Genomic DNA, 12,983 nt, shown 5'->3' with positions numbered 1-12,983 from the left:
TATACAAACACATATATATTTACACTGAAAAATTTCTGGAAGGAGATATCCAATATTTGGGGGTGACATCACTAAGGGATATTTTTGTTTACCTCTTGCTGATGTCTACTTTTTTTTTTTTTTTTAAGATTTATTTATTTGACAGAGATCACAAGTAGGCAGAGAGGCAGGCAGGGTGGGTGGGGGAAGCAGGCTCCCTGCTGAGCAGACACAGCCCGATGCAGGGCTGATCCCAGGACTCTGGGATCATGACCTGAGCTGAAGGCAAAGGCTTTAACCCACTGAGCCACCCAGGCGTCCCTGATGTCTACTTTTTAAATGAAGAAGTATTGTGTGGTTTTTATGTAAAGGGCATAATTATTTACAAGAACGAAAAGCAACGATTAGTAACCCATTCGCTAACTTCAGAGTTGTGTAACAACAGAATGCATACACCTTATGAGGGACTGAACTCTCCCCAGTATGGAGAGTATCAAACAGAGGCAGGGTGGTATCCTGCCCAGGATCCCGCTCATTTTATGATTCAAAGATTCCCAATTTATTTATTTATCTTTCCCCTGCCATCAGGTCGACCAAGCAATGCCTCAGACAGATAAGCAAATATGCATCCCCCCGGAGCTGCCGGAATTGCTGAAGCAATTCACCAAAGCCGCCATTCGGACCCAGCCGCAGGATCTCATCCAGTGGGCTGCAGAGTACGTACTCGTTCTCACCTCAGCCTGGGTGCACCTTGCGGGTGGAGGCGGGGCGTGGAGGAGGGGAGGTCCTCGGGAAAACTGAGGAGGTTGTCATGGCTGCAGCATGGGAGTCGGGACCGATTAGCATCATCTTATGATGTTCAGCTCTCGAATTGCTCTGGTGCTTTAAAATCCACCCATAAATACATCACGCTGGGTGAGGGTGGGTCGCCATCCCCTAAGCGACCCAGACTGAGCAATAGGACCCCAGAGCAATCGGCCGAGGTTCCTGAGGCGATCAGCAGGAGTTAGAGTCCCACAACCCGGCCGCACACGCACCTGGTGCGGTCCCTGCGCCCCCCTCCCCCGTCCCAGGGGAAACAGGAGCGGGGGGTGGGGGGCCGAGGGTAGGAAGGGGAGGTAGGGTGGGGAGGGGAGGGGGGGGTGGGCTCTTGCAGCCCCGCCCGCCTTCCCTGGTCCGAAGTAGGGCCGGGTCTCGCGTCTCACCACTAGAGAGCAGCAGCGCGCCTCGGGGAGCCGGGCGCTGAGGCCGCCGGCTGGGCGGTGCGCGCTTGGTCCCGGCTGGTTCACCTCTGCGCTTGCGCCTTGTTGAGGACCACCCCCCACCCACCCACCCACCCCACTTCTTCCACTGCGGATCAAGCTCATTCTTGCCTCAACCAGAGACATTCTGTGGCTTGTCTTTGGGCAAATTCTATTTCGTGTTTGTTTGAACTCGTCTGTTCCTTCAACATGCACATGTCCACACAGTGCACATTGCACTCTGGAGAGAGAAGGCAGCCCTGTGTGCCGAGGGCAGGAAAAGCGGGCCAGGCTGGAAACACTGCGCCTCAAACTCAGGTGCCCCCTTTCAGGGGCGACCTCCAGAGGCTGTTCCGTGGAAAGAGCTTGCACAGCGAGAGCTAGCTGTTGGCCTGGATTGAAACAGCTTTGCACGGAAAGCCTCTCATTTATGAAATGGCTTCTTAGGGACACATGCCCGCTTGACACTGGGGATCCGGGACTTGAGGCAGGGGTCGAGAACTAACCATACCTCCTGGATCATTTTCAGGCTCGTTTTACTGCTTAATGATGACCTCCTTAGTAGCGTTTCAGCGGGAGAAGGGGAGTCAGAGATGCCTAGCTGGTGGGGTGAGGGGGGGGCCGGAAGAAGGGAGAATGTCCTCAGCATGAGGTGTATTGAGCAGGTGGGAGGAAGGTGTGGACACCTTGAGAAAGCACACAACGTTATCCAAGATCAGCCTCACAGTCACAGCCAATGCACTCCTGGTACTGGGTTGAGTCAGGATGAAGCTTTTACAGATGGAGGTAAAATAAGCCAGTGGTGCTCGTAAATAAGGGACATAATGGGGTTGCTTTGCTAGTAATGAACACTGTTTAGTTTTCCATTCTAAATTTTATATATTATCTCCAGGATTGTGTTTTGGCATCAGAAGACTAGTTTCTTTTGGCATACTCAGACAGACTTTGTTTTATACCACACAATAGTTTAAACCCCCATTTTATTATGCTGCTGCTTTATAACAAGGAAAATGACATTTCTTGCCATTGTCCCTGACATTTATGGGAGAAAACATTCCACTGTTGTAGCCTGCTTGCTCCCTTTTTGTATCATGTGCTATAAATTTTTTAGATATCCACGAAGAATCAGTTTGTAGTTTAGCTACAATGAGAAAGGAAAGCATGACCTCAGAGCACTCTCCATCTATTAATACATGAAAAGCATTTATCAGATGGTTTTATGAGACTCACAAGCCCGTAGCACTTTGTAGAAACTCCACGAAGTATTCCCAAGACAAAATATGTGCTTAATTCATCACAAGCAAGAATTTCCCTGCATATGTGCTGTCTGAGAAGAAAACACCTCCCAGACATCTGCAGGATATAAACCTGTCTTGTGGTATGTGTGACCACATGGATTTGTAATGTATGTGAACAACCGTGGAATTGTTCATTGCAAATGAAGCTAAATAACCCACAGAGTACTAAATTCCTGACTTCAGCCTCATTTCCACATTCTCTCACTAACTTGGTTAAAAAGTCCAAAGACATTGCTGCTGAGTATCACTCTCTATTTGGGCAGTCACTTCTGCCACATGATGTGCTGTGTTTCTATCTCTCCTGTTTATGCTGCCCAAGTTATTAGAGCCCACTCTTGTTGTCACCCTGAACCCACACGTATCTCAACACTGATCTGTCTGTGGAAGTTGCTCGTGCACATGGTAAACATCCAGACAGTATTTCTTCTGCCCTCCCTGCTGCTGACCTCCAAGGCAGTACCTGGAAGGTCTTATTTTGGTCCTTGTAGATCTACATTGCTCTGGAACCTAGAGATAGGTAGTGGTGCATCCCTATCATTGTATGGCTTGACCTTAGTATGGGCTTCTACAAAATTCCCTCTGTTATTCTTTTTATACTACTGGATCTGGAGAAAAATAATGAGACTATTTATTCATGAAAACTAAAGCAGAGAGGGGCAGAGGTGCATGATCCTGGGATTCTTAATAACAAGGCTTTTGATGGAGACAGACGCTTCTAGATAGCATCGGTGACCCATGTGTCAACTCCTATGTCCATTCCCTGCTACAGGCAGCCCTTTTTATCTTTTTTAAAAAAGATTTATTTGAGAGAGATAGAACAAGGGAAAGGACAGAGGGAGAGGATATTCGAGCAGACTCCTGCCAACTGAGGAGCCCAACATGGGGCTCCATCCTAAGAGTCATGAGATTAGGACCTGAGCTAAATCCAAGAGAGTCAGATGCTTAACCAACAGAGCCCCAGGCGCCCCAGCTCTTTTGTCTAATATCAATCCTGAAACCGGACTCAGTATTTTTTCCATGTTGCACCCAGAGTCCACTCCACAAAATGTCAGTGAGTGGGCAGATTTTATTAAAATTTTTGAGGAAAGATAGAGAAGAGTTTTACTTCACACACCCCCACATAAGATCGTCTCACCCCTTCCGTGGCCTGTCTTCTCACCTGAGCCTCCCTCAGAGTGCCCTGCCAACCTTCTTTCTCTCTCCCCTTAAAGCCCCTTAAAGCCTTACGATCTCCAGCTGGAAACGTTTCTTTGCTCATCCCAAGAGCACCTCCTTCTCCTCCCCTTTCTTGTACAAGTCACTCTAGTGCTTTTCCAACTTTTTTCCAAGATTGCCTATTACATATTACCAGGATTACACATTACCCACTACCTAGATTACCCACTACCGAGACTACCTATTACATATTATATATTACATATTACTCACTACCTAATAATCAACTTTAAGTATGTCAATAGCCATGTTACTGGAAATAAAGATTTTATGATTAAAAAACAGTTCCTCTAGATACCAGGAATCTTCTTCCCTAAAAGAGAGTGGGGATTTAAAATAACAATGATCTTTTTCTCCCTCCTATTATATATATACTATATCATATATAATGTATATAATATATAATCTATGTATATGTGTATGTACATGTACATATGTATGTACATATTATATATTATATAATATATGTGTTCTAGAAAATAGAGGAGAAACACAAATTACTGTTATATGATGTATTACATATGTATTATGTGTATATATGTCATATATAATATATTTTTTTCTATATAATGTATAATACATATATATTCTGTATCTCCTATTATATATATGTATATGTGTGTATGTAATGTGTGGTTGCACACATACGCATGTGTATATTAAACACTTAGGAGGGATGACTGGGAAAGAAAATCCCAGACACTATATGCTTCAGGGAATTCCATACCAAAATTTTTATTGATTATTTGTCATCCTTAGACACAAACAAATCTTTTTACTCACTAAGTGTTCTTTATACCTGGAATGGCAGGTAACACATTCGGGTTTTTCCTGTACATAAACGATCTAAACAAAGTGTCTGGCATATAGGAGTCCCTAACAAATGTTCTTTCCTCCATCCCCTGCCCTCAAGAAAAAGGAGAGGGGGTTCTCCAAGCAGCCAGAGGCCACTGGAATGTAGGATTTTCTCCCCACCCCCTAACTTTTTTTCTTGTAGTTATTTCGGGGCTATGTCCCGTGGAGAGATTCCTCCAGTGAGAGAGCGGTCTGAGCGAGTGGCTTTGTCTAACTGGGCAGAGCTTACACCTGAGCTGTTAAAGATCCTGCATTCTCGGGTAAGGGCTGTACCAGAGCATCAAGGGGGAAGATGGGGTAATACCAAGGCCAGGTGGGCACAGACAAAAGCCCACCATCCCCTGGCAGCCAGCTGGCCAATCAATATCATAAATCCACTAAACCATTCATTGAAAGCAAATCTTCTCTTAGGGATAGGAATGATATTGAAATAGGCTACAAGCTGAGTTATTAGTGGGGTCATCCCAGATTTCCCTGAAGCTGGCAGAATGTCCAGGGAATCAACTCAATAATAGTCCTTCTCTCCAGAAAAGCGCAGGTCCACAGTCCCTTGACTGTGACACTCTTATTGATCAAGAACATAATATGATGGCAATCAGTTTGGAGAGGGGCATAATTTAGTTTCCCAGCTATCCCAGATGCAGACATAGCCTAGCTTTTAGGGAAAATCCTTGCTCTCTTCAAAGCCATATCATGCTGGGAGCTTTCCAGTGAATGGATGAGGAAGGTCTGACTTCAGAGAGTTGTAGTTTGGCCAGTTCCCAGGATATGGTTTAGCACCACTATACTCTGCTTTAAAATCCGGGACAGAGAGGTTTGGGGTGTTTGAGGACTGACAGCCAACTACCTTGCTCCAAGAGGCTTAGCATTTCACTAGAATCAGAGGGCCGGGGAAGGTGTATGCTTCACTAGGGCATCTGTAGCCTTATCACACTGTTGGCCAACGACTGGCCATTTGTTCCCTTTCTCCTCTTAACCACCAAGCACCTTATGCAACAGACATGGCAGAGATCAGAGATCTGACATACCTGGGACCAAGCAATATTAGGCATCCAGACCACAGACCCCTTATTAGTCTTGGAAAAGCATGAGGGTTACATGTGAAGTCTAGTGCAAAGAACTCCACAGAACCTAGAAGCAAGAGACTTAACATCTAATTCTAATTTCATTACTGATTACTGGTCTCAGACAAGTCCTCAGCTCCTGGGTTTCATTTGCAGGCTGCCCTATCTCCCTTATAGGCACAACCTAGGGATAAAACAGCAGACAATAAAAGTATCAGAAAAAAATTAAAATGTAAAATAAAGATATTATTTCCCTATAATCTTGACATTGAGAGTTAAAATGATTGCATCATACTTCAGCACGCTTAACACTACACTGAATATTTCTCTACCCTTACAAAGAGGATGGCCAGAGTCCTGCCCTGATCCCACACCCCGCCATCAAACCCCTTGCTGGGTGCTGGGAAAATGTGGGCCTTGCTGGGCAGTGTCTCTTGGGGCATTCTCTCATCCTGTCCCTCCCTGTCCGTCATCTGTCCCCTGACCTGCAGGTTGCTGGAAGACTGATTATCCACGCAGATGAGCTGGCCCAGATGTGGAAGGTGCTGAGTCTCCCAACAGACCTGTTTAATAGTGTGATGAATGTGGGCCGTTTCACGGAGGAGATCGAGTGGCTGAAGTTTTTAGCTCTTGCTTGCAGTTCTCTTGGAGTCGTAAGTGAGCTTTACTGCTTTCTGTTCCTTACCGGAAAAGCTCTGTCTGGGCCTGGAAGAGTAGTACCTCTGCACACACAGTCCGTCTTCTGGGCCGAGGACAAGCGTACCTGTCTTGTCTACTTCCCTTCCTCTCTGAATTAGGTCATTCCTCTGCTCCTCAGCCAGAAGCAGGGGGGAGGAGGGGGGGGGAAACCTGTCATCAGACCCTGGGGAGAGTTTACTAGAATGTGGTTTCTGGATTATTTATGAATTTCAATCATTGCCTTCAGATTTATTTCCGTCACCGCTCCACTCATATTCCTAAAGATAACCAATAGCCAGCTGTAAGAGATTCGCTTCTACTTGGGTTCCAGACACCTAGAAGATACACCAACGGGGCCTTTGAAAAAGAGATGCAGGCTTTCAGAAAACTACTATTTGATAAGCATAATTGGATACAAAAATCAGAGCTGAGAGATCAGGAAAGGAGAAATGAGGCTATTTCCAGACTTACCGTTACAACATCATCACGGATGTAGGATGCTCATACAAATTCATGCTTTTTCTAAGTTTGACTTGATTTACAATTGGAAAAGGAATGTTTCTGTTTTAAAGAAAAAGATATTGCACCCAGTTCATACATTTATTTAAAAGCTTTGGGTGTCATCTTATATATGGACTCACTCTTATTAAACACCTTTATAATAGCTTAAATGAAAATGAATCAGAAACATGGGTTTTTTAAAAAAATCCTGGAATATGTGCAAGTTTGAAAGTTAATGAGAAAATTATTGACTCTGCCAAAAGCAAATGGTACATAAAGGTAGTCTGAATCAGTCAACAACTCTAACTACCATCTCTTTCTTTCATCTTGAATACACATGGGATGCATATCTGACATTTTTGTTTGACAAAAATTATGAGAAATATTAGCAAGTTCAACTTTTCCTATAGGCTTCCCCTGCAACTTTCATTATAATTGTTTCTTTAGAGACAAGGAGAGGTGAATCCATTCATAGTTTTTTTAATCTTCATTGTCCTGTATAGTAATACAATATAATGAATAAATTGCTTTCCTCCAAAGAGGAGAGGAAAAATGCAGCCAGTGCAGAAGTTTTGCCTATCAGCACTATCACACTTCTGTGAAAAAAGCCCCAAAGGTTGGGGGGAAATCCAGGAGGACAAATTAAAAATAGACACATTTTATTAAATTCCCATAGGGTCACAAATTTACTCACACTACATGCAGAGATATCTGGGGTAGGGAGGAGGGAACATACTTTATTTTATCTGTAGTTAATTCTGAGCTTCCTGATCTACCCCACCCACAGAGGGTTGAGTAGGAAAGTAAGTAGATTCAATTCAATCCAGGAATTTTAGTCCGATGCAGTGCCAGAAACAGCTTTGACGTAAATGCCCAGTCTCTCAGATTTTTCCATACCACTCCACTCTTCAAGATGGCAGCAGAGTGTGTAATAGGGAAATGGTGACTCCAGGACCACACAACCACCAAGCAAAGGATTTCCTACATGTCTTGGTCCTTGGAAATCCATGGGAATAAATACTGTCTGTGTGGTCTCAGGGGCTTGCTGCCTAAGTCCTAGGTCTCTTCTCTCTCACAGCGCAGTGCTCTCTCCCAACCCCCCATCCCTGGCTCATCATCATTCTGGTGGCTTCTGAGGGCTTCTCTGAACCCTTTCAGGTTGCCTTCATCGGCTCCCTGGCTCCGGTGGTCTACTTCACAGACCCTCACCACCTTGTGAGATGTATGAGTCCTCTCCCTCCACATGCCTTGCCGTAACAAAAAGTGACTACAGAATATTAAATTCCACTCCTCCCTCTGCTGAGTTCACAGTGCAGCTGCTAGGTTTACTTTGGTATGTCTGCCTCCCACACTGGGGATGGGGAAACCATGAGGTGAATTGTATCTTTTACCTCCCTTCCAAAACAGGGAGAATGGATTAGATGTTCCAAAAGTTCCTTCATCTCTGACAGACTATGATTCTAGTCTGCCTTCTCTATTTTTACTGAGACACCCTCAGGTCTGACTTTGGATAACAGTGAGGTCATCAGGTATCTAACTGTGCCCGTCATCACCCCAACATCACAGAACACCTCAAGGTGAAGTCAGCCTGAAGGGCTAGTCTGTAAATAAAGGGTGCCTCGTGAATCCAGGAACCAGGCCCATTATACCCATCTGTTTCATATTGGACTATTGCTGGGAACTTAAATGTCAGGTGTGAGGATGTCAATATCTGGTAGAGGCTTTGCAGTCTAGTTAAACCATATATCCTTAGGGTGCCTGGGTGGCTCAGTCAGTTAAGCATCTGCCTTTGGCTTGGATGGTGATCTCAGGGTCCTGGGATGGAGCCCTGCTCTGGGCTCTCTGCTCAGCATGGAGTCTGCTTCTCCCTCTCCCTCTGCCCCTCCCCCTGCTCATGCTCTCTTTCTCTCTCTCTCAAATAAATGAATAAAATCTCTCTATATATACATATACCCTTAGAGGCAAGCGCAGGAATTTCTCCTTCCTTTGCCAATTCACCAGTCAGACATGATCTCGGTGCCACTTAGAAAAACCAGTTCCTTCCTTTCGTCTAATGACAGGGACTTTCTTGAGCTCTCCCAATCTACACCCAGGATTCAAAAGACTGTGGCATGCAGACCTATATTTCTCTTCCCTCTCAGCACTCCTTCCTCTAGACTAGCCTCTATTCCCTCCTGTTCCACGGGGACTGATTGTAGAAAAGGAAGACTGTGTTCATAGGAAGGAAGGACATGTTTTGTTAGCAAATAATTCACTTTCTGAGCCTTTCACCTCTGGGTTTGTGACTCTCAGAAGATGCTTTAAGGCTCCCTTTATCAAGCAGATCCCCATCTGATCAAAAAATCTTGTGCAACAAAATGCAGGTCCTTGTTACTTTAGATTTATTTAAGTTCTAGTCCAGAGAATTCTTTATCCATTCATCCATGTATGAAATATTTTAAAATGTTAAGAGGACAATAAAACTTAAAGGTTTGTGTTTGATTAACAAAAGATACTGTTTGGGGTAGAAAGCACCTGTATTAGCTTGTAGGGCTGATGGAACAAAGTACCCCAGACTGGGTGGCTTAAACGCTAGAAATTTATTTTCTCACAGTCCTAGAGGCTGGAAGTCTGAGATTAAGGTGTCTGAGGCCATTGTCCTTGGCTTGTAAATGGCCATTGTCTCCCTGTTTCTCTCTTTCTCTCTTTTTCTTTCTTTCTTTTCTTGATTTATTTATTTGAGAGAGAGAATGAGTGAGTGGAGAGAGGGAGAGGGGAAGAGAAAAACTTCAGTAGACTCCTTGCTGAGCTCTGAGCCTGATGTGTGGGGGGTTAAGATTAAGACCCTGAGATCATGACCTGAGCAGAAACCAAGAGTCAGACACTTAACGGGCTGAGCCACCCAGGCGCCCTTACCTGCTGCTTCATAGAGCTGTCCCTCTGGGTATGTATGTATCTGGCATGTCTATGTCCTAATCTCCTCTTATGAGGATAGCAATCTTATTTTAAGGCCCACTCCACAGACTTGATTTTAACTTAATTACCTCTAAAATGGCCCTTTCTCCAAATAGAATCACGTTCTGAGGTCCGGGGTTAGGGCTTCAGCATATGAATTTGGGGTGAACACAATTCAGTCCTTAACAGCACCCCAATATGGATGAGCCTGCAGGAAGAGGACAGCAGAACAAAGGCAGGAGGGGATTTTTTTTAAGAAAGGGAAGCAGAGAGGATGAGCTATGAGTGGAGGTGATGGAGTTCATTGCACATAAGCTTGCAAATTTACCCAAACCCCCCGTCATGCTGACCTCGCATCCCGCACATGCCCCACCATCTCACTGACAGCCTCTTCCCCAGCCTCTGGTCTGCCTGCCACTCACCCTCCTTCCTGGAAGCGTGTGGCACACTGCCACAGATGGCACTTCACAGCAGTTTCCAGGGCAGGGCTCCCAAGGGCAGGGGAGGGTCAATGAAAGGGGCCTGCTGCAAACCCCAAATCTCTTTGACATCATGCATTTTACTATTTTAAAATTCGTGTACCCTGATGATTACAGTTCATAAGGTAGCAATGTTTATCAACATAAAGAAACAAAATGTAAATATTAAATCAATTAAAGTTAATAATTAATGCAAACAATGTTTAAATCACTTGTCATCAGGTAAAACTGTCTTTCTAGGAAGATGGCCAAGTTGATTCAGCGCCCTCATACACTTCCTGATACCTCCCCGCTTACACCCCTGGGTAACACACACAAGTTAAAGAGGCATCCTGTAGACATCTGCTATATTCAGAGGGAGGAAGGGAACGGAGGAGCCCGCAGCAGCTGCAGAGGAAGGGCAATGCCAGCCAGCCTTCTGGGGAGATAACAGCAGATGCCTTTTCCTTCTCCCAGGCACACCCAGTTCACCACTCGGGACTCACTGTTCACTGGTCCCTGGAAGGTGTTTAAGGACAATCTACACATCATCTGTTTTGGTGAACTGCCCTGGTAGACGCGCTGACCTATGTTTGCTAATTCAGAACTAAACAATCCTTTCTTCAAATCATTTCTTTCCTTTACCCCTGTAATTTCCCAACTCATTCACTTGAGAAATTTATGTAAAGAATAGGTTTATGGAAAGACACAGGTGAGTAAAAGCTAATTCTGAACATGACCTTTTGATGTTGGAAGTTTCATTGGTTTGCTCCTATGCTGTAAACCTTTGGGCATCCATCATCTCTTAGTTCTTCCCCGGCAACAACGAGGTGAATGTCATGTCATATAAAATACAAGGTGTAAAACAAAAAACAACCAAGGTGTTCTGATTAGATGGATCTACATGTTTTAGAAGAACTGGTTTTGATGTTCAGTGTCACTTTTCCTGTATCTGGGACTCCTGTCTTCCCAGGGACTGACCCTTCTCCTCCTCCCTTCCCCCCCACTGTGGCATTGCTCCAAGTCCCACAGGAGCATATGAGCTAGACTAATTACCTCAACTCTTCAGACGTAAGATTGGAGAGCAATAAGAATAAGAAATAATTTTAATTTTTTAGAATGTAAAATCAAATTCTCCTTTAGGGAGGTTATTTTGATGAAAATAATAAATATCTTAAAATATTCAGTTCATAAACTTAATTCCTTGAGAGTATTCCTCCAACAAAGAAAGGAAAGGAAAAAAAGAAAGAAACCCAGTACATCAATGTTTTTTAGATGGAATTCAATGATGTTTGGGTGTAAAAAGTTCAAGCTTTCCGGAATATTACATTATTCTCGCTTCATTTTATGAGAGCAATATTTTTATTTGTTTTCTTTTATCTAAACTGATCTTGCGGGGCGGGGGGGAATGCCTGGGTGGCTCAGTCTGTTAAGCCTCTGCCTTCCATTCAGGTCATGATTGAATGAGCCCCACCTGTGCTCCCTGCTCAGAGGGGAGTCCTTTTCTCCCTCTCCCTCTACCACCCCTCCCTACCACTCCTGCGTGTGGGTGCACACACACTCTTTCTTCCTCTCAGTTAAATAAATAAAACCTTTAAACTGATCTTAGTTTGAAATAATGACTTTCTCATTTTATCTTATGCCTTTATAGACCATTGCCAAAACTCTCAAGATAGTGTGCGAGGTGCTATCATCTGACCATGACAGTGGACCTCCCCGGATCCCATTTAGCACCTTCCAGTTTCTCTACACATATATTGCTGAGGTGGACGGGGAGATCTCTGCCTCACATGTCAGCCGAATGCTGAACTACATTGAACAGGAAGTGTAAGTAAACTTTTACCCATCAGAGGGGAAAGAATATGGGGAAAACAAACCTAGCAGGCCATGATATAGCAAGGTTGCTATATTATACTGCTCTGGGCACAGAGAAATGTGATGAAGAAAAAGAACTCAGGACCCAAAAGAGAAAGGGAAAGGCCAGGGAAGAACGGTGTAGGACAGTGATTCCGGTGATGAGTTGGAAATGCTAGTTCTCAGGCTGCCACCTGAAAATACCCAGTCACAAACTCAGGGGCAGGACCCAGATGTCTGCATCTTAGCAGGCCCTTCAGGTGACTGACTCACGCTCAGGTTTTAGGTAGTAAGGTAAGATTGGGGGAGGAGGAGCAGGCTGCCAAGGTCAAAGAAAAAGACAGGCATTGAGGGCAGGATCCACAAAGAATTCATTTGGAAGGAGAGAGTTAATATACTGTCTTTCTTAAAACTGATTGTTCAATGAACTAACCCCAGATATATATTTTTCCCAAACAGAATTGGTCCTGATGGTTTAATCAAAGTCAATGACTTTACCCAAAACCCCAGGGTTCGGCTGGAGTAAAAGCACGGTTTTGGCCATTTTAAAGGAAGATAACAGAGTTGATTGTGCTTCAGAACGACTGAACCCCACGCACCACCGAATGTCAATTTTCTTGTACAACTGGTCCACACCAATAAACAATTAAGCAAACCTATGAACTCAAGAAATGTGTGGAATTAAGATGTAAAATTGTTGGAACAAAACACTTACATGAACAGAAGATGCGTATCCTTCCCACATGGACACTGAGAATGGCTAACCAAGCAGGGTAGAAAATGTGTCTCAAGTCAAAGCCAGGCTGTCAAGATTTTCACAGGTAGCATGTTAACCAGACACAGTTTGGATGTTTTGTGATTATGAAGGATCTTCTACGTAGTCAATCCACATTTTCACCAGTTTGG

The 12,983-nt window shown here is 44.3% G+C and overlaps 1 protein-coding gene across 1 annotated transcript; it reads left to right on the top strand.

Annotated features, from left to right (window-relative positions):
- Positions 1-574: 574 nt before the first annotated feature.
- LOC111155140 (ropporin-1) lies at positions 575-12,743 on the top strand. Its single transcript, XM_022515213.1, has 5 exons — positions 575-695; positions 4,731-4,848; positions 6,144-6,305; positions 11,875-12,050; positions 12,537-12,743. Exons 1-5 carry the CDS (start codon positions 580-582, stop codon positions 12,601-12,603), a joined length of 639 nt encoding a protein of 212 aa, XP_022370921.1. The 5' UTR covers positions 575-579; the 3' UTR covers positions 12,604-12,743.
- Positions 12,744-12,983: the final 240 nt, after the last annotated feature.

Source organism: Enhydra lutris, unplaced genomic scaffold, assembly GCF_002288905.1.
Source record: "Enhydra lutris kenyoni isolate GAN:26980312 unplaced genomic scaffold, ASM228890v2 scaffoldscaffold39, whole genome shotgun sequence".
Lineage (NCBI taxonomy): Eukaryota > Metazoa > Chordata > Mammalia > Carnivora > Mustelidae > Enhydra > Enhydra lutris.
Note: the sequence above shows the minus strand (reverse complement) of the source record. Positions and strands in the feature narration are given on the sequence as shown.

Coding starts and splice junctions, on each gene's coding strand:
- LOC111155140 (XM_022515213.1), top strand. CDS start 580: ATGCCTCAGACAGATAAGCAAATATGCATCCCCCCGGAGCTGCCGGAA. Junction 4,849..6,143: donor TAAAGATCCTGCATTCTCGG/GTAAGGGCTGTA, acceptor CCTGACCTGCAG/GTTGCTGGAAGACTGATTAT. Junction 6,306..11,874: donor CTTGCAGTTCTCTTGGAGTC/GTAAGTGAGCTT, acceptor ATGCCTTTATAG/ACCATTGCCAAAACTCTCAA.